The sequence below is a fragment of the Crinia signifera genome, chromosome 11, assembly GCF_055691185.1.
Source record: "Crinia signifera chromosome 11, ASM5569118v1, whole genome shotgun sequence".
Classification (NCBI taxonomy): domain Eukaryota; kingdom Metazoa; phylum Chordata; class Amphibia; order Anura; family Myobatrachidae; genus Crinia; species Crinia signifera.
In genome coordinates, this window is record NC_139227.1 from 54,060,739 (window position 1) to 54,087,254 (window position 26,516).

The 26,516-nt window shown below is 45.8% G+C and overlaps 1 protein-coding gene across 6 annotated transcripts in view; it reads right to left on the bottom strand.

Moving 5' to 3' along the window:
* HYDIN (HYDIN axonemal central pair apparatus protein) overlaps positions 1–26,516 on the bottom strand; it is a 464,418-nt gene that overhangs the window by 157,428 nt on the left and 280,474 nt on the right. For all 6 annotated transcript variants that reach the window (XM_083165003.1, XM_083165004.1, XM_083165002.1 and 3 more), the window contains 7 exons: positions 23,798–23,981; positions 22,228–22,369; positions 18,718–18,877; positions 17,855–18,481; positions 15,118–15,327; positions 14,103–14,323; positions 13,841–14,023 (listed from right to left, as the gene is read on the bottom strand). In XM_083165003.1, coding sequence (XP_083021129.1) covers positions 13,841–14,023; positions 14,103–14,323; positions 15,118–15,327; positions 17,855–18,481; positions 18,718–18,877; positions 22,228–22,369; positions 23,798–23,981 — 1,727 coding nt within the window. The remainder of the gene's footprint in view (positions 1–13,840; positions 14,024–14,102; positions 14,324–15,117; positions 15,328–17,854; positions 18,482–18,717; positions 18,878–22,227; positions 22,370–23,797; positions 23,982–26,516) is intronic.

Here is a 26,516-nt window from a genome sequence, read left to right on the forward strand (position 1 = left end):
GTTCTTACAACCGCTGGTTCATCAGACCTCCAGCTATATAAGAGATACATCTGACTTTCTGGAGAAGATAAAACAACTCCAATTACCAGACATGGAGACCTGGTTGGTGACTCTCGATGTACAATCGTTGTACACAGTAATCCCCCATGGTGGGGGCATGCGGGCGATTAAGGAACATCTTATCGAGAGCCACCACCAGCATCCACCAACAGAATTCTTGATGACACTGGTTGATTTGGTATTAACCAAAAATTATTTCCTGTACGGTACCGACTACTATTTGCAAATTAACGGCACCGCAATGGGGTCGAACCTGGCGCCAGCTTACGCCAACTTGTACATGGCGAACTACGAAAAAAGATATATTACATCGGTAGCCCAGGCAAACTTGTTGTGTTACAGTTGATTTATCGACGACATATTCCTAGTATGGGCAGGAACAAAGGCATCCTTTGAGATGATGGTCCATGACCTCAATACTATGCCAGAGCCTATCCGACTGACTCACAATATCGACCAACAAACAGTAACGTTTTTGGACGTATTAATTTTCAAGGACGGCAATCGATTGGGCTATACAATGTTTAGAAAAAGTACGGACAGAAACACATTGTTACAGGCCCAAAGCCAACATCCTGTCCATTTAAAAGAGAGTCTGCCCATTTCCCAGTTCCTACGGGTCCTGAGGACAAACTCGACTGAAGAACGAACTTTGGTTCAACTAGACGAAATGAAGGCAAGGTTCCTTGAGAGAGGATACTCGCGAAGTACCATTGACCGATGCCTGAAAAAAGCTAAAGCCAGATATCAAACCCCGCCAATAAGATCACAAACCAATAAGGATCAAAGAATGGTACAAGTGAATACATTTAATCATACAGCACAAGCGGCAAAAACCGTATATAAAAAAATACTGGCCACTCTTAACAAGTGATCCTGCCCTGGGAATACAGAGGTATCCACCACCCATGATGGCCTATCGCAGGAATCCAAACATTCAGCAGATCCTGATGAGACCTACGGTGCGCCCAAGCCCCAAAGGGACACAATGGTTACGTTCCACCAAACCTGGCTGTGTTAAGTGCAAGGGCTGCACAACTTGCAATGCAATGTTGATTGGTACAACAGTGGCGCATCCACATAGTGGTAAGAGGCTGAAAATTCGATACCGACTTACCTGTACTACTCCGTACGTGATCTACGTGCTAATCTGCCCCTGTGGATTGTACTACACAGGAATGACAACCCGACCATTTCGTGATCGAATGGCAAACCACAGATATACCATTCGGCAGGCATTGGACACTGGGAAAACTGATAAACCAGTGGCACAACACTGCCTTGAACAAGGCCATCAAGTATCAGCTATTAAATGCATGCTTGTAGACCATATACCCGAATACACTCGAGGGGGTGATCGAACCAAGGCTTTAAGACAACGTGAAGCACAATGGATTTACACCATGGACACTGTGGCCCCTCGTGGCCTAAATGAAAATAATCCATTAAATTGCTTTCTATGAACCAATAGGGCTGTACAGGCTGCTTTTTTGCCTGATGTCCCATGTATATAACTTCTTCAATTTTTCTTCCTTCTTTGTTGGTACGATATTGTGACCAGACGGTGGCATAAGGGGCATGTGGCCCTATAAGGCCCTTTTTTTATACCATCATCTCTATTAATTAATGCATGAAAAATGTATATATAGAAAATAAAAAAATACAAAATACTTGAAAATTTAAAAACAATAGAAAATACTGGAAAAAATATATATAAAAATATTTTTTTGTAAATATGTATATATTTGTATGTTTGTCTTATACAGTGTAATACAAACAAACATATAATTGCCAATATGATTTCAGCAGCCTTTCCATTATTGAAGCTGATGCACAACACTTAAAGCATGTGAACACACATATTGTAAACATGTATAGTTGATTTGTAGATCCAGGCTCAGGGTTCCCTTGTTAATAAGCCCAGCAGAACCCCCAGCAGCTATTAACGATAGCTGGAACGCACAAAAGCCGCTGTGGAACGAACGGCCATTTTAATAGCTCCTATATAGAGCGATTGAGATTTCATTTGACACGCTTGTTCAGCGCTGTAACTCCCTGGCACATTGTGGCCACATGTTTAATCCACTACTGACTTAACCTACTGCTCTGGGAGACTGTACATATCACAGAAATCGCGGCAGACGGCGCTGGAACGCACCGGGACCGCTGTGGAACGCACGGCCATATTGGATTAACAGCATTTCCGGCCGGCTGACCAATCAGTAAGCGGCATTAGAAGCATGTGATCGGGGACACATGAGCCTTGCAGGCACCAGTCGGTACTGCACCAGGCTGTAGATAATTACCACATTAGGCTGCTATATAAGGGAGCCCTTGAGGACAGGATCATTGTACTTGAAGTGCTTGTGCTGTACGGATGTGCCAGGTGATCTGTCTTGACAAAGGCCCTCTAGTGGCCGAAACGTCGACCTCAATACAAAAGTAAGATGTTTTGTATCCTTAACAAGTACCATTAAACTACAATTGATCTTATTGGTGAGTGCTCCTTGTGGATCTGTTTCTGGCTCTACACCTGTGATATATTGGGAAGATCATTGGATGTTTACTTAAGTGGAGCACCCCGAACGTTGACAAGGGCTGGCCGTGAGTGCGGATTCTCCAAAATATATATATATATATATATATATATATACACACATATACACAGATTCTTGTTGCCCGGCACTCACTGTTTGAATAAGTTGGTAATACCCGGTGCCCTCCTCAATGGGGTCTTGCGCCCTTGCAGATAGTCGGTACAGATAGGCGGCACTCTCAGGATTTCTTGGTGAATAAACGTGTAATTTTATTTTCAAACACGATCCAACATGTTTCGGGTCTTGCCCGTCCTCAGGGATCAACAGTGTAAGTACAAGTGCACATATTTAAACATCCAGGCAGAACCCGCCCCCTAATTAATCACACCCCACCTGGATCAAGCTTACCTGCGGCGTCCTTCGCCAGGTCCGGCTCCCGCCACCTCCAAGTGCGTCGCTCCACCGATGACGTCACGCAGGGCACCCAGTACTTCGTATAGGAACTGCCCGCCACGTCATCAGCCGTTGCCTCGCACCGTTGAACCGCAGCTCACAGCCAAGCCTCGCTCTGGGCGCCCCAGACAGCCGTCTCCATGGTGACACATCTACAAAAACATAATAAACAAACCGATATTTAAAAACAATGTTAAGAGGCTTAATATAAGCCATTTAAGAGGCAGCGAGCTGCCATATCACTTGTGCTGCACAAATATAAAGTGAAAAAGTGAATTATAAAAACATATATAAACGCTGGAAATACATTTTTACACTGGGAGTGCTTGCATAGTTCATATTGTACCACAATATCATAGTATCTATGCTTTGTATTAGTACCTTAATTACCAAACTGTAACAATTAACAGCACTATACCAGTGAAAGTAAGCTGACCTGACTGATCACCATCAGGTGTGCGCAAACAGTACGTCTTGCAGAGCTTGGTGCCAAAGGCACTTCATTCTTAAATAATAATATCTCATTAATCTAAAATACTTTCAAATGAAGCTCTGCAGCCCGTGCTGCTCGTTCAGCCTTCTCGGCGATAGGGTGTCCAGAACAAAAATCCATTTGGATTCTGCTTGTAGCAGTTTCCTACTCCTATTCCCACCTCGGACATGCTGGGGTGTGTGGTCAATAATTTTAAATCTGATGCTTGCTATGCTGTGTTTCAAGAGAGCGCAGTGCCTTGCGACTGGCTGGTCACTAGTGCCGGTGCTGAGGGCCTGTCGGATGGCCGACCTGTGGTTAGCCATGCGCTCTTTAAACTGGCACTCTGTCTTGCCCACGTAGTATAAGCCACATGGACAAGACAGAACATAAACCACGTACTTTGTAGAGCATGTCACAGAGTGTTTAATGGGTATTTTACGACCCGTATGTGGATGACTGACAGTGCTCCCAACAAGCATGGCTCTACAGGTGGTACACCCGATACATTTGTAACAACCTTTAGGACGAGTTAAAAAATGACTAGCTGCTGGTTTCTTAGTGAGCTCAGTCACATCAACCTTGACAAGCATGTCTGCAAGGTTCCTGCCTCTCCTATATGCTGGCATAATTTTTTTTATTGTGCAAGCTCTTCAGTTCCCTGTCCGAGGAGACTATAGGCCAAAGAGATTTCACTTTTTTAGTGTGAACCTCACTATTGGCTGCATGCTGTGTTACCCATGAAATTCTGTTTTTAAGTTGTTGGTCTGTGTCCTTTTCTCTATTTTTATTAGATGTAAGGGCCATTTCCCTAGACATCAACAATACTTTTTGTTTGGTGGCTTCTAAGTCATCTCTCCTGTACCCTCTCTCAACAAACCTCTCCTGCATAATTTCTAAGTCCCTTTTTGTCTGTTCCTCATCACTTGTTATCCTTTTGACACGCAGCATCTGTGAGTATGGGAGGCCATATCGTAGCGCCCTCGGATGGCAACTCTCATATCTCAACAGCGTGTTGCGGTCGGTTTCCTTTACATGTATGGATGTTTGCAATTTGTTATTCCTCAAACAAATTTTTACATCCAAAAAGTTAATATCCTGTGTGCTCATATTAAATGTCAGCTTGGCTGGGCAGTTACTCAGATTATGAGCCTCCAAGATGTTACTGAGCTCTTCTTCACTGCCCAACCAGAAAATCAAAAGATCATCTATGTAGCGAAGGTACAGTAGTACTTTCACTACATAGGTTGTGTCATAAATGAGCTTCTTATCTACCATATTCATATAAGCATTGGCGTAGGATGGGGCCACATTGGACCCCATCGCCACACCCAGCCTTTGGCGATATATTTTACCATCGAAGTAAAAATAATTAGTGTACTTTAAGTAGGACTGTGTTGACCAATTATTTCAGCCAGGGGGTCTCTCTATCAGGTGGTCTCTACCTATCTTGATGCACTACTGAATCCTCGTGTGCAGTCAACACAGTCCTACTTAAAGGACACTAACATGTTGCTTACCTGTTTACATAGTCTGGGGGATCTCCCTGACAATTTGATCATGTGCAGTGCCGATGTAGTGGGGTTGTATACGTGCATCCCCCACGAGGAGGGCATGAGTGCCACCAGAAATTTGTTGCAGGAGTCAGCAGCATATGTGGGTCCGGAGCAGGACTTCTTCTTCAATCTGTTGTATCTTGTGTTACATCGTAATTATTTTTACTTCGATGGTAAAATATATCGCCAAAGGCTGGGCGTGGCGATGGGGTCCAATGTGGCCCCATCCTACGCCAATGCTTATATGAATATGGTAGATAAGAAGCTCATTTATGACACAACCTATGTAGGGAAGGTACTACTGTACCTTCGCTACATAGATGATCTTTCGATTTTCTGGTTGGGCAGTGAAGAAGAGCTCAGTAACATCTTGGAGGCTCATAATCTGAGTAACTGCCCAACCAAGCTGACATTTAATATGAGCACACAGGATATTAACTTTTTGGATGTAAAAATTAGTTTGAGGAATAACAAATTGCAAACATCCATACATGTAAAGGAAACCGACCGCAACACGCTGTTGAGATATGAGAGTTGCCATCCGAGGGCGCTACGATATGGCCTCCCATACTCACAGATGCTGCGTGTCAAAAGGATAACAAGTGATGAGGAACAGACAAAAAGGGACTTAGAAATTATGCAGGAGAGGTTTGTTGAGAGAGGGTACAGGAGAGATGACTTAGAAGCCACCAAACAAAAAGTATTGTTGATGTCTAGGGAAATGGCCCTTACATCTAATAAAAATAGAGAAAAGGACACAGACCAACAACTTAAAAACAGAATTCCATGGGTAACACAGCATGCAGCCAATAGTGAGGTTCACACTAAAAAAGTGAAATCTCTTTGGCCTATAGTCTCCTTGGACAGGGAACTGAAGAGCTTGCACAATAAAAAAAATTATGCCAGCATATAGGAGAGGCAGGAACCTTGCAGACATGCTTGTCAAGGTTGATGTGACTGAGCTCACTAAGAAACCAGCAGCTAGTCATTTTTTAAATCGTCCTAAAGGTTGTTACAAATGTATCGGGTGTACCACCTGTAGAGCCATGCTTGTTGGGAGCACTGTCAGTCATCCACATACGGGTCGTAAAATACCCATTAAACACTCTGTGACATGCTCTACAAAGTATGTGGTTTATGTTCTGTCTTGTCCATGTGGCTTATACTACGTGGGCAAGACAGAGTGCCAGTTTAAAGAGCGCATGGCTAACCACAGGTCGGCCATCCGACAGGCCCTCAGCACCGGCACTAGTGACCAGCCGGCACTAGTGACCAGCCAGTCGCTCTCTTGAAACACAGCATAGCAAGCATCAGATTTAAAATTATTGACCACATACCCCAGCATGTCCGAGGTGGGAATAGGAGTAGGAAACTGCTACAAGCAGAATCCAAATGGATTTTTGTTCTGGACACCCTATCGCCGAGAGGGCTGAATGATCAGCACGGGCTGCAGAGCTTCATTTGAAAGTATTTTAGATTAATGAGATATTATTATTTAAGAATGAAGTGCCTTTGGCACCAAGCTCTGCAAGACGTACTGTTCGCGCACACCTGATGGTGATCAGTCGGGTCAGCTTACTTTCACTGGTATAGTGCTGTTAATTGTTACAGTTTGGTAATTAAGGTACTAATACGAAGCATAGATACTATGATATTGTGGTACAATATGAACTATGCAAGCACTCCCAGTGTAAAAATGTATTTCCAGCGTTTATATATGTTTTTATAATTCACTTTTTCACTTTATATTTGTGCAGCACAAGTGATATGGCAGCTTGCTGCCTCTTAAATGGCTTATATTAAGCCTCTTAACAATGTTTTTAAATATCGGTTTGGTTATTATGTTTTTGTAGATGTGTCACCATGAAGACGGCTGTCTGGGGCGCCCAGAGCGAGGCTTGGCTGTGAGCTGCGGTTCACGGTGCGAGGCAACGGCTGATGACGTGGCGGGCAGTTCCTATACGAAGTACTGGGTGCCCTGCGTGACGTCATCAGTGGAGCGACGCACGTGGAGGTGGCGGGAGCCGGACCTGGCGAAGGACGCCGCAGGTAAGCTTGATCCAGGTGGGGTGTGATTAATTAGGGGGCGGGTTCTGCCTAGATGTTTAAATATGTGCACTTGTACTTACACTGTTGATCCCTGAGGACGGGCAAGACCCGAAACATGTTGGATCGTGTTTGAAAATAAAATTACACGTTTATTCACCAAGAAATCCTGAGAGTGCCGCCTATCTGTACCGACTATATATATATATATATATATATATATATATATATATATAGAAGCAGCACTTACCCTGCCTTGCAGCGGGAAGGAGATAGACCAGCACTCAAGTTGATGAAGAAAAAAACGTGTATTCACAAAATAAGCAAAAGCATCGTGGTTACAGCAAGGTTATCAACATGTTAGAAGATACAAAACATCACAGCTGACCCGACAGCTGTTTCGAACTGGATCCTATCCAGTTCTCTTCAGGGGTACTGACAGTGCGCAGTGAACGTTGATTTATACACTAAGTAAAGGCGCCAAGTCCGCCCTTAGGATTTCAAACAGGCGCTGTCACTCAGCACCACGGGGTGTGTGAGAGCGTCCTGTTGCCAGGTAACGTGGTGCGGGGGTTCGGTCGAGTGACGCGTCACTCGGGAATCCCGGCATCAGCTGCTGCTAGCTGTCAGCGCTGTTGCTGGATGTCGGGGCAGGGAAAACAAGCCAACACTGACGGCTGCCTGCGTGAGGGTTGAGGTGCCAGTGTGTGGGGTTTGGAACAAGCGGGGACAGCGGACAATGGACTCATTAAGGGACGTCTGATACATGTTATAAGCGGGGCGTCTAGTACATGTTCCATGCGGGGATACATAGAGCGGATTCAATGGCTGAGCGGACATAATCCAGTGCTGAATAAGTTCAAATCATAATGTACAGAATAGGTTCAAATCTTTGAGGCACCCAAGCAATGCGGCTATGTAGATCACAATACATGTCGACAGTAACGCATATATATTAGACAATTGTTGCAGATAATGCAATGGCACTCGGCGGTGCACTCTTATGCAGTAGAATGATGGCACATACATTCCAGCATTTAGAACCCACGGCGGGGTCATAGTGTGTGTCTGATGTGTAATTAAAAAGCGCTGGATCACTGGCTTTGATATCACACAAGCTATCAAGCCTGTTCCCAACACTGCAAATGTGCATTGTTCTATTAGCCGTATGTGAAATGTATTTATACATAAAAAAGGGGTTGGGTTTGTGTGGCACATTAGAAAACGATAAGTACACTCAGGCACTGTACGTAGGGTGTTCCCTTAAATGAAACACCCCATTTTAAAGTCCTCATTCAAGCCATGCGGGGTGAGGGAGTTCAGACGGTAGATCCACTTGAGTTCACGCTGTAATAAAAGGGTGTCTCTGTCACCGCCTCGCCTAAGTGGTGGTATGTGGTCCAAGAGATGGCACTTGAGTTGTCCAATATTGTGTCCTTTTTCCAGATAATGTCTGGCAACAGGGAGGTGTTTTAGATCGAGATCCGCATTAGAGGTAATAAAGCTTTTTTTGATCGATGATCTATGTTGCCCTAGTCTTTCTTTAATCATTCTCGTCGTTTTCCCGACATAGACGAGATTGCAGGGGCAAGTTAAGGCATACACTATAAATTTGCTATTGCAATCCAATCTGTGGTTAAGCTTGTATTTTTGTCCATTTGCTGGGTTAGTAAATTCATTCCCAGTGACTAAGAAGCTGCAGTTAGTACAACCTGAGCACTTGTAGACTCCTGGTTTTCTTGATAGCCAGGTTTTGGAGTTCTGGATATTAGGTGAAACGTCTGTTACCACCAATTGGTCTCTCAGGTTAGGCCCCCTACGATAAGCAAATCTGGGGGGTGTCTTTAGTACCGGTTCGAGAATTGGGTCACTTGCAATCAGGTGCCAATGTTCAAGGATTTTTTTCTTGATGAGTTTAGAAACAACTGTATAGGTACTACAAAAGTTAATTCTTTGTTCAGGCTCGTCGGATAGCTTATTTTTCTGCACCAGTAGATCTTCCCTTTTGTTTTCAAGGGCTCTATGGAGAGCTGCATCCACATCATATTTCTTGTATCCTCTCTCAAGGAATCTTTTGCCCATTTCTGCTAGAGCCAAAGGCAATGCTTCTGGGTCAGATGTGATCCTGCAAACCCTTAGCATCTGGGAGTACGGTAGGCCTTTCTTGAGTGCCTCTGGGTGATGACTGTTGGCATGCAATAACGTATTTTTATCCGTAGTCTTGCTGTAGACTTTTGTATGAAGTTTGCCCTCCTTGTAGGTTATACTTACATCAAGAAAACTGATGGATTGGCGGCTGAAGTTTATAGTGAACCTGATTGTCCCTGGTAGTGCATTAAGATAATTAACAAAGAGCAGTAGATTTTCCTCTCCTCCGGTCCATAATAAAAACAAATCGTCTATATATCTGACATATAGCTTCATGTATTTGTTATAAATTGGATGTCCGCTTATGTGTTGTTTTTCATAATCCGTCATAAACAGATTAGCGTAGGCTGGGGCCATATTGGACCCCATTGCCGTGCCCTGGCGTTGGAGGAAAAACCTGTTCAAAAAGAGAAAGTAGTTCTTGTTAAGAATGATTTCCATGAGAAGTGCAAGATAGTCAATTGGTGGTCCAGAGTATGCTTGGTTGTAGGTAATGATGTTACGGCAGGCTGCTATCCCATCTTTATGGGGGATGTTGGTATACAGGCTTGAAACGTCCAAGGTTACAAGGATAGTCTCTGGTGGGATATCTGTAATTCCGTTGAGTTTGCGTAAAAAGTCAGAGGTATCTTCTATAAAGCTATCCGTGCTTTTCACTACTGGCTGAAGGTAGAAATCTACCAGTTGTGAAATTGGCTGGCATAACGATCCCCTGGCCGAGATGATCGGTCGTCCTGGTGGAGATATGAGGGATTTATGAACCTTGGGAAGGGTATTAAGAATTGGTATTTTAGGGTTTGTCTGGGTGAGGAAATTCGCTGTCTCACTGCTGATGTAGTTATTGGAGACCCCAAGATTGATGATGTTATCTATCTCCTTCTTATATTGCCACGTGGGGTCACGGTCAAGTTGGAGGTAGCATGTCTGGTCTGCTAATTGATTGAGGGCTTCTTTAACGTAGTAGGAGTAGTCCAAGAGCACTATACCACCCCCCTTGTCCGCTGCCCTGATAATGAGGTCTTTGTCTCCTTTGAGCGTTTTAATCGAATTCCTTTCATCCAGACTGATGTTGTGGTAGGAGATTTTATGTTTATCCACAATTGGGCAGGTGTCCCTTTTAAGGACCCTGAGAAAGGTATTCACTGACGCATTGAGGGTGGGGGGGTCGAACTTGCTGCTTTTCTTCAGAGTGCTGGTCATTGTCTCCGTTTTGTTGGTAGATTGGGCTACTGGATTTTTCTGAAAATAGTCCTTCAGCCTCAGTTGCCTTCCAAACTTGTACATGTCAATGTGCCAATCAAAACTATCCTGGGAGGTCGTTGGTACAAAAGAAAGTCCTTTGTTTAATAGTGTGATTTCGGTCTCAGTTAATTGGTGTTTAGATAGGTTAAATATCACTGAGCCTGTTGGTGCCTGTTCACTTTTCTTTTTTCTTTTTCGCCCACCCCTGCGGGTGGGTAGAGAGGACTATTTTCAGAAAAATCCAGTAGCCCAATCTACCAACAAAACGGAGACAATGACCAGCACTCTGAAGAAAAGCAGCAAGAAGAAGCCCTCAATCAATTAGCAGACCAGACATGCTACCTCCAACTTGACCGTGACCCCACGTGGCAATATAAGAAGGAGATAGATAACATCATCAATCTTGGGGTCTCCAATAACTACATCAGCAGTGAGACAGCGAATTTCCTCACCCAGACAAACCCTAAAATACCAATTCTATATACCCTTCCCAAGGTTCATAAATCCCTCATATCTCCACCAGGACGACCGATCATCTCGGCCAGGGGATCGTTATGCCAGCCAATTTCACAACTGGTAGATTTCTACCTTCAGCCAGTAGTGAAAAGCACGGATAGCTTTATAGAAGATACCTCTGACTTTTTACGCAAACTCAACGGAATTACAGATATCCCACCAGAGACTATCCTTGTAACCTTGGACGTTTCAAGCCTGTATACCAACATCCCCCATAAAGATGGGATAGCAGCCTGCCGTAACATCATTACCTACAACCAAGCATACTCTGGACCACCAATTGACTATCTTGCACTTCTCATGGAAATCATTCTTAACAAGAACTACTTTCTCTTTTTGAACAGGTTTTTCCTCCAACGCCAGGGCACGGCAATGGGGTCCAATATGGCCCCAGCCTACGCTAATCTGTTTATGACGGATTATGAAAAACAACACATAAGCGGACATCCAATTTATAACAAATACATGAAGCTATATGTCAGATATATAGACGATTTGTTTTTATTATGGACCGGAGGAGAGGAAAATCTACTGCTCTTTGTTAATTATCTTAATGCACTACCAGGGACAATCAGGTTCACTATAAACTTCAGCCGCCAATCCATCAGTTTTCTTGATGTAAGTATAACCTACAAGGAGGGCAAACTTCATACAAAAGTCTACAGCAAGACTACGGCTAAAAATACGTTATTGCATGCCAACAGTCATCACCCAGAGGCACTCAAGAAAGGCCTACCGTACTCCCAGATGCTAAGGGTTTGCAGGATCACATCTGACCCAGAAGCATTGCCTTTGGCTCTAGCAGAAATGGGCAAAAGATTCCTTGAGAGAGGATACAAGAAATATGATGTGGATGCAGCTCTCCATAGAGCCCTTGAAAACAAAAGGGAAGATCTACTGGTGCAGAAAAATAAGCTATCCGACGAGCCTGAACAAAGAATTAACTTTTGTAGTACCTATACAGTTGTTTCTAAACTCATCAAGAAAAAAATCCTTGAACATTGGCACCTGATTGCAAGTGACCCAATTCTCGAACCGGTACTAAAGACACCCCCCAGATTTGCTTATCGTAGGGGGCCTAACCTGAGAGACCAATTGGTGGTAACAGACGTTTCACCTAATATCCAGAACTCCAAAACCTGGCTATCAAGAAAACCAGGAGTCTACAAGTGCTCAGGTTGTACTAACTGCAGCTTCTTAGTCACTGGGAATGAATTTACTAATCCAGCAAATGGACAAAAATACAAGCTTAACCACAGATTGGATTGCAATAGCAAATTTATAGTGTATGCCTTAACTTGCCCCTGCAATCTCGTCTATGTCGGGAAAACGACGAGAATGATTAAAGAAAGACTAGGGCAACATAGATCATCGATCAAAAAAAGCTTTATTACCTCTAATGCGGATCTCGATCTAAAACACCTCCCTGTTGCCAGACATTATCTGGAAAAAGGACACAATATTGGACAACTCAAGTGCCATCTCTTGGACCACATACCACCACTTAGGCGAGGCGGTGACAGAGACACCCTTTTATTACAGCGTGAACTCAAGTGGATCTACCGTCTGAACTCCCTCACCCCGCATGGCTTGAATGAGGACTTTAAAATGGGGTGTTTCATTTAAGGGAACACCCTACGTACAGTGCCTGAGTGTACTTATCGTTTTCTAATGTGCCACACAAACCCAACCCCTTTTTTATGTATAAATACATTTCACATACGGCTAATAGAACAATGCACATTTGCAGTGTTGGGAACAGGCTTGATAGCTTGTGTGATATCAAAGCCAGTGATCCAGCGCTTTTTAATTACACATCAGACACACACTATGACCCCGCCGTGGGTTCTAAATGCTGGAATGTATGTGCCATCATTCTACTGCATAAGAGTGCACCGCCGAGTGCCATTGCATTATCTGCAACAATTGTCTAATATATATGCGTTACTGTCGACATGTATTGTGATCTACATAGCCGCATTGCTTGGGTGCCTCAAAGATTTGAACCTATTCTGTACATTATGATTTGAACTTATTCAGCACTGGATTATGTCCGCTCAGCCATTGAATCCGCTCTATGTATCCCCGCATGGAACATGTACTAGACGCCCCGCTTATAACATGTATCAGACGTCCCTTAATGAGTCCATTGTCCGCTGTCCCCGCTTGTTCCAAACCCCACACACTGGCACCTCAACCCTCACGCAGGCAGCCGTCAGTGTTGGCTTGTTTTCCCTGCCCCGACATCCAGCAACAGCGCTGACAGCTAGCAGCAGCTGATGCCGGGATTCCCGAGTGACGCGTCACTCGACCGAACCCCCGCACCACGTTACCTGGCAACAGGACGCTCTCACACACCCCGTGGTGCTGAGTGACAGCGCCTGTTTGAAATCCTAAGGGCGGACTTGGCGCCTTTACTTAGTGTATAAATCAACGTTCACTGCGCACTGTCAGTACCCCTGAAGAGAACTGGATAGGATCCAGTTCGAAACAGCTGTCGGGTCAGCTGTGATGTTTTGTATCTTCTAACATGTTGATAACCTTGCTGTAACCACGATGCTTTTGCTTATTTTGTGAATACACGTTTTTTTCTTCATCAACTTGAGTGCTGGTCTATCTCCTTCCCGCTGCAAGGCAGGGTAAGTGCTGCTTCTACATTTCCTTCTTTGGACCCTGCACCTAAAGCTTTTTTAAGAGTTCTTGTGAGTGCCGTTTTGAAAGCCAGTCTATATATATATATATATATACACACAGTATGATACCTACCAACAGGAAAATTTGTACTGTCCCTCTGTTACTAACATACTTACTTAGGATCTTGGCTAATTGCAGGAAAGGCGCAGATTCCACGACAGTACAGCTGGTATTTACGACGGGTCCCAAGAACTTCAAAGTTTAGGGTTTGATCAAAGTTTCCAATATTGTCAGACTGAAAATGGATTCTCAGTGACACTTCTCCCTGTGCTGGTACCACCCAGCGGAATATACCTAGTCTGGGGACACAAGAGAGCATGAGAATGATATATACTCATTGCCAGGTGTATATAATCACACGACACAATGTATAATTACTGTGGTAACTTCTCCAGCTGGGCATCTCCAGTGATGCTGCTCTGGTCAGCATCTGAGAGGGCTCCTGGCGTCCTGGCATCAGGTGGTGGCGACCGGCTCTCCAGATTCTGCTGATTCTTGCGGAGAGAGGAAGTGCGACGTTTATCCCGCTGGCTCTCACGTCCCATTTCCACAGCTTTCTCCTTCTTACTCCGGCTCCTTGTGGGGGTCAGCTGTTCCTCCTGAGGTCACACAAAACCCAAATATTCTGATACAGAGGCTGAACTAATGCATGGTATTACCTGCAATGGTGCACAGCTGCGTGGCAGTACCTGCAGTGGTGCGTAGCTGATGTGGCTGTACCTGCAATGGCACACTGCTGACGTGGCATTACCTGCAATGGCTCACTGATGATGTGGCATTACCTGCAATGGTGCACTGCTGATGTGGCAGTACCTGCAATGGTGCACAGCTGACGTGGCTGTACCTGCAATGGTACACTGCGGATGTGGCATTTCCTGCAATGGTACGCTGCTGATGTATTATTACCTGCAGTGGTACGCCGCTGACGTGCTAAGACCTGCAGTGGTACGCTGCTGACACGCTGTTACCTGCGGTGGTATGCCACTGATGTACGATTACCTGCAGTGGTACGTCGTTGATGTATGATTATCTGCAGTGGTGCGCCGCTGATGTAATACTGCAGTGGTACGCCGCTGATGCGCTATTACCTGCAGTGGTATGCCACTGATGTTCTATTACCTGCAGTGGTACGCCATTGATGTACTATTACCTGCAATGGTACGCCATTGATGTACTATTACCTACAGTGCTATGTCGTTGATGTACTATTACCTGCAGTGGTATGCCGCTGATGTACTATTACCTGCAGTGGTACACCGCTGGTGCACTATTACCTGCAGTGGTACACTGCTGACGCGCTATTACCTTCTGGCCTGCTGGAGAGGAGGAGCCTGCACACTGGTCCCCTCCTGTCTTAAAGTGCCTCTGCACAGAACATATCGCTGATTCTTACTTTAAGACCAGGTTCTGGCTCTGGCTCCGGCTCCTTCTTCTCCTCAACAAGTACATTGGGGTCATCTAGGGACGCAGCGATGAAGGTGAAGTGACTAAGAGTCTCCTGCTCATAAGGAAAAGTCCTCAGTTCAGGGAAGGGGATGACGGAGAATAAATGTGGCGGTGGAACTGGAGGACCAGATGGGCCAAGTCCGAGGCCTTCAAGTACCTGTCAGGAGATAAGATGCATGATAGAATCATCACTGTACACATGGTCAGCAGTGTTTAATAGGCATTGCCAAAGACTACACATAACTGTACGGACAAACACTGGACTGTACAGACTACACATAGCTGTATGGACCAACATTGGACTGTGCGGACTACACATCGCTGTATGGACCAACATTGGACTGTACAGACTAAACATAATTGTACGGACTAACACTGGACTGTAAAGACTACACATAACTGTATGGACTAACACTGGACTGTACAGACTACACATAACTATATGGACTAACATTGGACTGTAAGGACTACATAAAGCTTTAAAGACTAACACTGGACTGTATGGACTACACATAACTGTATGGACCTACATTGGACTGCACAAGCTACACATATCTGTATGGACTAACATTGGTCTGTACTGACTAAACATAACTATACGGACTAATATTGGACTGTATGGACTACTTAACTGTATGGACTACACATAACCGTACGGACTAACATTGGACTGTACATAATACACAACACTGTATAGACACATAACTGTACAACTAACATTGGACTCCAAGCACTACACAGAACTGTACGGACTAACACTGGACTGTACATAATAGACAACACTGTATGGACTACGCATAACTGTAAAACTAACATTGGACTCCAAGGACTACACAGAACTGTACAAACTAACACTGGACTGTACAGGCTACACATAACTATATGGAGTAACGTTGGACTGTACAGACTGCACAACTATACGGACTAACGTTGGACTGTACGGCCTACACATAACTATACAGACTAACATTGGACTGTACGGACTACACATAACTATACGGACTAACTTTGGACTGCACGGACAACACATAAATATACAGGTCTAACATTGGACTGTACGGACTACACATAACTATATGGACTAACATTGGACTGTACAGACTACACATAACTATATGGACTAACATTGGACTGTACAGACTACACATAACTATACGGACTAACATTGGACTGTACGGACTACACATCACTATAAGGACTAACATTGGACTACACATAACTACCGGTATACAGACTAACAGACTACACATAACTGTACAGATTAACGTTGGACGGTACAGACTACACATATTGTACAGACTAACATTGGACTGTACAGACTACACCAGGGGTGTCCAAACTTTTTGCAAAGAGGGCCAGATATGGTGATGTGAAAATGTGTGGGGGCCGATCATTCAACCTGATATTCTTTGAACCATTAATCACATTAGAATGGTCCCCCACTCTGCCCCCATTCACTGTATGTCCCCCAGCGTGCCACCATTCACTGTATATTCCCCGCCTGACCCCCCTTCTACATATTTTCCCCAGCCTGCCCCCATTCACTTTATGTCCCCCACTTTGCCCCATTCACTGTATGGTCCCCACTCTGCCCCCATTCACTGTATATCCCCCAGCATGCCCCTCCTTCACTGTATATTCCCCTGCCTGACCGCCTTTCTCTGTATTTCCACCAGCCTGCCCCCATTCACTGTATGTCCCCCAGTGTGCCCCCATTCACTGTATGTCCCCCAGCCTGCCCCTCCTTCACTGTATGTCCCCCAGCCTGCCCCCATTCACTGTACGGACCCCAGCCTGCACCCATTCACTTTATGTCCCACAGCCTTCCCCCATTCACTCTATATTCCCATAAACTGCCCCTCCTTCACTGTATGTACCCCATTCACTGTATTCCCCCCACTCTGCCCCCATTCACTATGTCTCCCAGCCTGCCCACCCTTCTCTGAATGTACCACATACTGCCTCCCTTCACTGTATATTCCCCTGCAGGAGACAGATGTTTGGGCTCCCACCGCCACCCAAGAATATTACAAGAGCAAGCTTCCTCTGTGCTGCTCCCCCCTCTCCGCACACTGCTGTCACTTATCGCGGTGGAGGGTGATATATAATTGCAGCAGCAGGAGTTGGACACATACTCATCTGAAAAACGGCAAACACGTCTCACAGTGGAAGCCGGCACCCCCTCACCAATGCAGACAGCAAGCCAGCAAGGTAAAGGCGCGCTCGCCGGGGTACCACCTCTAGAGTCCTGTGCTGTTCCTCCCACGTCAGTCTCCAGCCGCCCGCTTCTGGCTGGAGGCTGCGGGCCGCTTGAAGTGACATCACGGGCCGCAATTGGTCCCCGGGCTGGACTTTGGACATGCCTGGACTACACAGAACTGTACGGACTAACATTGGACTGTATGGACTACACATAACTATACAGACTAACGTTGGACTGTACAGACTACACATAACTGTACAGACTAACATTGGACAGTACGGACTACACATTATACGGACTAACATTGGATTGTACGGACTACACATACTGTAACTATACAGACTAACATTACACTGTACGGACTACACATACTGTAACTATACGGACTACCATTGGACTGTACAGACTACACATAACTCTGCCCCTAGCACCAGGTCCTGCAATTCTATTCCAGCAGAATGCTCTGCACTGCAGTGCTCACCTCCTCTGCGGATGGGAGAATCCTGCTCTGTAGAACCTTTTTTTCAGTGGCTTCAGCATCTCCAGACACCTGAAAGTGGAAGTGTGGGATTCCCACCTCTGCCTTCAGCTCTTCTCGGTTATCTTGCCCTTCCTTCTCTGGCCCCGTGTGTGGCCCAGCTTCATCTTCCATGGTTCTCAGTTTGTCCAGCTGCTCCTTCTCCATTCGTTCCTTCTCCTGCCTTTCCTTCTCTGCCTTCTCTCGCTCAAGTCTCTCCTGACGTTCTCGCTCACGATCTCTGCGGTGCTTCTTACTAGATGGTGCCTGCCACTCAGGAATCTGGTCCTCCACCTCATGCGTCCCGTCCTCAGCAGGATGGTTTGGTATCAGAATCCCCTGTACACGGTCCCAGAAAGTTAGGATGTGTAGGATTTCCTTCTGGGAGGACTCATAGCTCCTGAACCTCTGTATCATCTGCCTGTCACTGGCCGGCTCCTTCTCAGGCTCCTCGTGGACAGTGATATGCTTGGGGGTGTCTCTGCTCTTCTTCTTCTTGCCTTCATCAGACTCATAGATCACAGACTCAGGCTGGTTAAGGGAAGTCTTTCTCTCCACTCCAGAGTCCAGCCGCTGTTCTGTCTTTGTGGCCTGATAAAGGGGAAAAGTACTGTGTTGATGATATACAAGGAGCGAATCCTGTATACAGATAGCTGAGCCTAAGCAAACCATTATACACGTGCGCTAAATAGGTAGAATGGTAGGGGACTGGTTGTCCCGTACCCCATGGAATAAGTTGGCCATGCCCTCTCCAGTGCCAGACCAAATTGACGGGCATCTGCTTTATTCAGTGGCATGGTCACGCCAGCATGACTATGGAACAGCACCTGTTTATTGCCAATTTGGCTCTTCTTTCCCTCCTTGTCCTCATCACGGCTCTTTCCTCTCTTAGACTTTCTTCTCAGCTCCTCCTCTTCTCTCTGTTTCATCAATTCTTCTCGCTGCTTCCGCTCTTGTTCCTCTCGGGCCAGGCGCTCTTCCTGCTCTCTGCAGCCGACAATAGATAAAGATGAGACGGAGGAGACACAGAGAGGGGAAACACAGAGAGAGGAGACACAGAGAGAGGAGACCCAGAATGAGGAGACACAGAGAGAGGGGAGACACAGAGAGAGGGGAGACACAGAGAGAGGGGAGACACAGAGAGAGGGGAGACACAGAGAGAGGGGAGACACAGAGAGAGGGGAGACACAGAGAAAGGGGAGACACAGAGAAAGGGGAGACACAGAGAGAGGGGAGACACAGAGAGGGGGGAGACACAGAGAGAGGGGAGACACAGAGAGGGGGGAGACACAGAGAGAGGGGAGACACAGAGAGAGGGGAGACACAGAGAGAGGGGAGACACAGAGAGGGGGGAGACACAGAGAGGGGGGAGACACAGAGAGGGGGGAGACACAGAGAGGGGGGAGACACAGAGAGAGGGGAGACACAGAGAGAGGGGAGACACAGAGAGAGGGGAGACTAAGGACCAGATGCACGAAGCTTCAAAAGTGATAAAATGGAGAGTGATAAACAGCCAGCCAATCAACTCCAACCTGCCATGTCACAAACTGTGTTTGAAAAATGTTAGTCAGGAGCCAATTGGTTGGTTGTTTATCACTCTCCATTTTATCAATTTTGAAGCTTAGAGCATTTGGCCCACAGAGTGGGCAGACACAGAATGAGGATACAGAGAGAGAGAGAGAGAGAGAAAAAGAGAGAGAGAGAGAGAGAGGAGAGACACGAAGAGAGAGGGTAGACACCGAGAGAGAGGGGACACACCGAGAGAGAGGTGACACACCGAGAGAGAGGTGACACACCGAGAGAGAGGTGACACACCGAGAGAGAGGTGACACACCGAGAGAGAGGTGACACACCGAGAGAGAGGAGACACCGAGAGAGAGGAGACACAGAGAAAGGAGACACAGAGTGAGAAAGAGAGAGGAGACACAGAGAGAGAGAGGAGACACAGAGAGAGAGAGAGGAGCCACAGAGAGAGAGAGAGAGAGAGAGAGAGAGAGAGAGAGAGGAGACACAGAGAAAGAGAGGAGACACAGAGAGAGAGAGAGGAGACACAGAGAGAGAGGAGACACACAGAGAGAAAGAGGAGACACAGAGAGAGAGAGAGGAAACACACAGAGAGAGAGAGAGAGAGAGAGACACAGAGAGAGGAGACACAGAGGGCCTTATTTTGGTTCATTCTTTCTGACAAAATCCTTCTTAGATGGACAAAACCATGTGCGCTGCAGGTGGGGCAGATGTAACACGTGCAGAGAGAATTAGATTTGGGTGAGTTATTTTGTTTCTGTGCAGGGAAAATACTGACTGCTTTATTTGTACACTGCAATATAGATCTCACTTTGAAGTAAAACCCCACCAAAATCTAATTCTCTCTGCACAAGTTACATCTGCCCCACCTGCAGTGCACATGGTTTTGTCCATTTGAGAAGGAATTTGCCTCTGCAAGTGAACCAGAATAAGGCCCAGAGGAGACACAGAGAGGGGAAACACAGAGAGAGGGAACACAGAGAGAGAGAGCGAGAGAATACACAGAGAGGGGAGACACAGAGAGGGGAGACACAGAGAGGGGAGACACAGAGAGGGGAGACACAGAGAAAGAGGGGAGACACAGAGAAAGAGGGGAGACACAGAGAGAGGGGAGACACAGAGAGAGGGGAGACACAGAGAGAGGGGAGACACAGAGAGAGGGGAGACACAGAGATAGGAAATAAAAGAGATGAGATACAGAGAGGGGAGATACAGAGAGGGGAGATACAGAGAGGGGAGATACAGAGAGGGGAGATACAGAGAGGGGAGATACAGAGAGGGGAGATACAGAGAGGGGAGATACAGAGAGGGGAGATACAGAGAGGGGAGATACAGAGAGGGGAGATACAGAGAGGGGAGATACAGAGAGGGGAGATACAGAGAGGGGAGATACAGAGAGGGGAGATACAGAGAGGGGAGACACAGGCCCTTATTCAGATCTGATCGCAGTACAAATTTGTTCTGAAAATGGGCAAAACCATGTGCACTGCAGGTGGAGCAGATGTAAAAGAGTGTTAAATTTGGGAGGGGTGTGTTGAAACTGAAATGTAAAATGCAGTGTAAAAATAACGCAGCCAGTATTTACCCTGCACAGAAAAAAAAATAACTCACACAATTCTAACTCTCTCTGTACATGTTACATCAGGATGCAGATACAATCCCGGCGGTCGGAATCCCGGCTTTCAAAATCCCGACGCCGGAATCCAGACTGACGAACATCCAACACTTTCTCCTTCTGTGACGAGAGGCAGAATAAATTAGCGTGGCGAGCATAGCGTGCCTGCAGGGGGGGGGGGGCAATCCACATCCCCCCTTGTCGGGATTTCGGCTGCCGGGATTCTGGTGTTGGGATTTTGAATGCCGGGATTCCGACCGCCGGGATTTAGAACCAATCCCGTTACATCTGCCCATACCTGCAGTGCACATGGTTTTGTCCATTTTGAGAGCAAATGTGTACTGCGATCAGATCTGAATAAGGGCCACAGAGAGAAAGAGATACAGTATAAAACAAAAAATCTAAAGCACATTTTATCTGGAATAGGCTTGATCCTAGGATTACATCAGGTCCCTTTCTAATAGCCCTTGCTGCTTACTTGCCTTAGATGTCCTCCAGAGTGTGTACCATAGGTCTGAATGTATGAAGGACCTATCCCTACAATTACCCATTGTCTTTAGTAGTAAAATGGGTAAATACAAAGAGGCTTTCATCAGGGTGGAATGGTAACTCGAAAAATCTTGAAGCAGCTTGGGGGAAGGGGTGGCTGGGTGTTACGGGTGGTGGTAACGCTACTTACCCGGCTTGGGGGGGTATTGCTGCTTACCCGGCTTAGGTGATTTCGACCCACCGCCATGTTGCAGCCCAGTCAGGGGGGAAAGCAGCCAAATCTGTCCCAACAGAAAATGTCATGGTTTCCTGCCAGGCCAATCTGCCCCTGGCTTTCATATATCTATACTGTGATGTTACTGCTGCCCCACATTCTGATAGAACAGGAATGTACTACAGCTAATTATAAAGTGAAGTTATTTACGCACACGTGTTCACATTAATATCTAATCCGAATCGCTGATACCAATAATAAGAGTTGAGGTTCTAGGTTGCACTGAATGAGTTAGAAAAAATGTTATCTAAGATACACTGATGCCAAGACAAGGAGCAGACAATTAATTACAGACGAAAAAGATATAATAACATATAATGGTAAATAATACTATACATGTATGTAAATTATATTATGTATGTAGATTATATGTAATTTAAGTGAATAAATACCATCTTTACAGAGAGAGAGAGATAGAAATATGACAGATGAGACCTTTTCTTTCTTTCCTGCACAGCTTGGAGGCGTAGTCCATCGATACGTGCTCGTTCCTCTGCAGGTAACTGGTCATATTCCTCCTCATCCATTGCTTCCATATTGGCTTTCTCCTCTGTCTGGGAGCGCAGCTTCATCTCTTCTGCAACAGACAGATAGGAGTAACTCATGGGACCCACTTACCACAGTACATCAGGACCAACTAACTGTGACATAGGAACTATATATAGAGGACACCAGGACCCACTAACCGTGAGATAGGAACTATATATATAGAGGACATCAGGATCCACTAACTGTGAGACAGGAACTATATAGAGGACCTCCGGTTCCATCCAACATGAGACAGGATCTATATAGAGGACATCAGGTTCCATCCACCATGAGACAGGAACTATATAGAGGACCTCCAGTTCCATCCACAATGAGACTAGAACTATTTAGAGGACATCAGGTTCCTTCCACCATGAGACAGGAACTATATTGAGGACATCAGGTTCCATCCACCATGAGACAGGAACTTTATAGAGGGCATCAGATTCCATCCACCATAAGACCTGAACTATATAGAGGACATCAGGTTCCATCCACCATTAGACAGGAACTATATTGAGGACATCAAGTTCCATCCACCATGAGACAGGAACTATATAGAGGACATCAGGTTCCATCCACTATGAGACAGGAACTATATATTGGACATCAGGCTCCATCCACCATTAGACAAGAACTATATTGAGGACATCAAGTTCCATCCACCATGAGACAGGAACTATATAGAGGACATCAGGTTCCATCCACTATGAGACAGGAACTATATAGAGGACATCAGGTTCCATCCACCATGAGAAAGGAACTATATTGTGGACATCAGGTTCCATCCACCATGAAACAGGAAGTATATAGAGGACATCAGGTTCCATCCACCATTAGACAGGAACTATATAGAGGACATCAGGTTCCATCCACCATGAGACAGGAAGTATATAGAGGACATCAGGTTCCATCCACCATGAGACAGGAACTATATATAGGACATCAGGTTCCATCCACCATGAGACAGGAACCATATTGAGGACATCAGCTTCTATCCACCATGAGACAGGAAGTATATAGAGGACATCAGGTTCCTTCCACCATGAGACAGGAACTATATAGAGGACATCAGGTTCCATCCACTATAAGACAGACAGGTCAGTGAGATGTTGGTGACACAGTGGATTTTGGGTCCTTCGCAACATAGGCAATGCTTCTCATTCAGCAACCTACAGCGATCCACTTTTCAAAATCCGTTAACTCCTTCATTAACATATGTTCTAATCAAGACTCTTTTACCCATTTTATACCTTCAGTGACACGTAGCACGCCATTTCACTCACGGGGGGGGGGGGGGGGTAGTGTAGTCACTTGTCTACATGGTATATGGAGTATGTTAGAGTCCACCCCCAGTAACACATAGAACGTTCCCAGATAGTAAGACCATACTGATTTATGTGCACATTTTCAGGCATCTTCTCTTGTACACTGCGAGGACTGTATGACACAGTTATAACAGCAATACTGCACGTACCTCTCTCCTCTCTCTGGACTCTCTCACGTGCCGTCATGTCTGTGTAGTCCTGGCGCAGATCAATTACATATATATGCTTCCGATTATTCAGAGCCTTCAATACAATGCGAAGTGTGGTGGGCATGTTGCGGGCAAACAGCGTGTCCAGACCATCAAATACCACACCCCGGAAACAGTCGTTCAGCTGAGTAAGGGGAACAGGAGATCATTACAATCCATAGAGACATCAAATGGAGAAACATATGGCCTGGAAGGCACTACTGTATACCACCAGGACTGGGACAGACAACCACTCAATGCACCTCATTCACACTCACACCAGCCCTTCACATGCCAGCACTCAGGAGACACTATAATATATATATATATAATATATATATATATATATATATATATATATATATAAATAACCTGGTAGATATGATATATATCTAATATATTTAGCCAGATCTGTCACTCATCCCCTGTGTATATAACGTTCCAAGCACCCCCCCCCCCAGGGAAAAGTGTTCTATGTGTATAACGTTCTACACACCCCACCCCCTTGACATCACCTCCCCCCACCCAGCCAGGGCTACAGTACACGTCCGCCATCCACCATTAGTCCGCCATCCACCATTGCTCCACAGCCTCCATCCACCATTACTCCCGCACCCCCTCCCCCCATGGACCCCGCCGCCCCCCCCTCCTGCGATTCGCAGGACCCGTGACCCCCCTCCCGTGATTCGTGGGACCCCCGCGATTCACGGGACCCCCGCGACACCCCCCCCCACGCGATTCACGGGACCCCCGCGACACCCCCCCTCGCGCGCGATTCACGGTACCCCCGCGACAACCCCCCCCACGCGCGATTCACGGGACACCCCCCCCCCCCGCAATTCACTGTACCCTCTACACTATCAATGTACATCTTACTCTGTAACCGCTTTTTAATTAAACAAAAGAATACACACCCCTTCCAAATCATATGCTCGCTATATAACACATTTCATCTATAACTCAAGTTGCAATGCAGGCATCTTTCATACAATTCTAACCATATATATATATATATATATATATAACAATACAAACGTTCACAAATTAAGGGGGCGCAGCCCCTTACGCCGGTGTGAAGAGCGCCCGTAGGGCGTGATGAATCACCTAGTATATTATATCTCGATTAAATCTCGAAAGATCTTGAACCGGTGTGTGGTCTTTTCATCCTCCAAGACGCCCAAGTACCGCCTATTATCGCTATATATATATATATAGCCAGGTAAGTATATAATACAACGGGGCGGCACTCGAACGGATTTCTCACAAGAAATGATTGCAGACCGACAACTGCTTAGGTCTGATGTTTCGGTAATTTTATTACCTTTCTCAAAGACACAAATACATACAAAAGACACTTACTTTATAGAAGAGATCACCAGTGACAAGTCTCGGCGTATCCACGCCGGCGCACATATCTGACGTCACTGGACGACGTCCTCAGCACAGACAGCCGCACAGCTTGGACCGTTGCTATGGTGACCACCGGAGACCTGTGATAATAGATACAATGTGTGAAAAAAACGTGAGACACTTAAGCAGACAATGCATGTATACATTTGCAGGCATATAGACAAAAGATACATTGCAAGGCAGACAGGATTAATGCATCACTGTAAGTTAAACTATATAACAAGTACACCATGTCACTGCATCAATGCCAGTCAATATCAAAAGAAGTATAGGTACGAACGGTGAGAGGGGAAGGAGAGGGGGGGAGCATTGGAATAGATGTCAATCCGGTGCGGACACAATTTCTGGTATGTCGACTAGTGTGTCGACAGGCTGGATACAATTTACAGGAAGCAATTAAGGGATGAATATTCATTAAGCCCAGCGGGGGCAACAGCATTGAGCTTATAAATCCATTTTGCTTCAAGCTGTAGAAGCTTCTTGTTTCTATCCCCTCCTCTCACACTCGCTGGAACTTGGTCTATCATCTTGTATTTGAGAGTCGGCAAGGGATGTCGACAGTCTCTGAAATGTTTGGCCACCGGTTGTTCTGATGGATCACCGTCCAATGCATGTTTTATTGCAGAGCGGTGCATGGCCATACGCTCTTTGAAGGTTCTGCTGGTTTTACCAACATATATGAGTCCGCAAATCTACTGGAGCATGTCAACCGGAGATGATAGACCAAGTTCCAGCGAGTGTGAGAGGAGGGGATAGAAACAAGAAGCTTCTACAGCTTGAAGCAAAATGGATTTATAAGCTCAATGCTGTTGCCCCCGCTGGGCTTAATGAATATTCATCCCTTAATTGCTTCCTGTAAATTGTATCCAGCCTGTCGACACACTAGTCAACATACCAGAAATTGTGTCAGCACCGGATTGACATCTATTCCTATGCTCCCCCCTCTCCTTCCCCTCTCACCGTTCGTACCTATACTTCGTTTGATATTGACTGGCATTGATGCAGTGACATGGTGTACTTGTTATATAGTTTAACTTACAGTGATGCATTAATCCTGTCTGCTTTGCAATGTATCTTTTGTCTATATGCCTGCAAATGTATACATGCATTGTCTGCTTAAGTGTCTCACGTTTTTTTCACACATTGAATCTATTATCACAGGTCTCCGGTGGTCACCATAGCAACGGTCCAAGCTGTGCGGCTGTCTGTGCTGAGGACGTCGTCCAGTGACGTCAGATATGTGCGCCGGCGTGGATACGGGCGTGGAGAC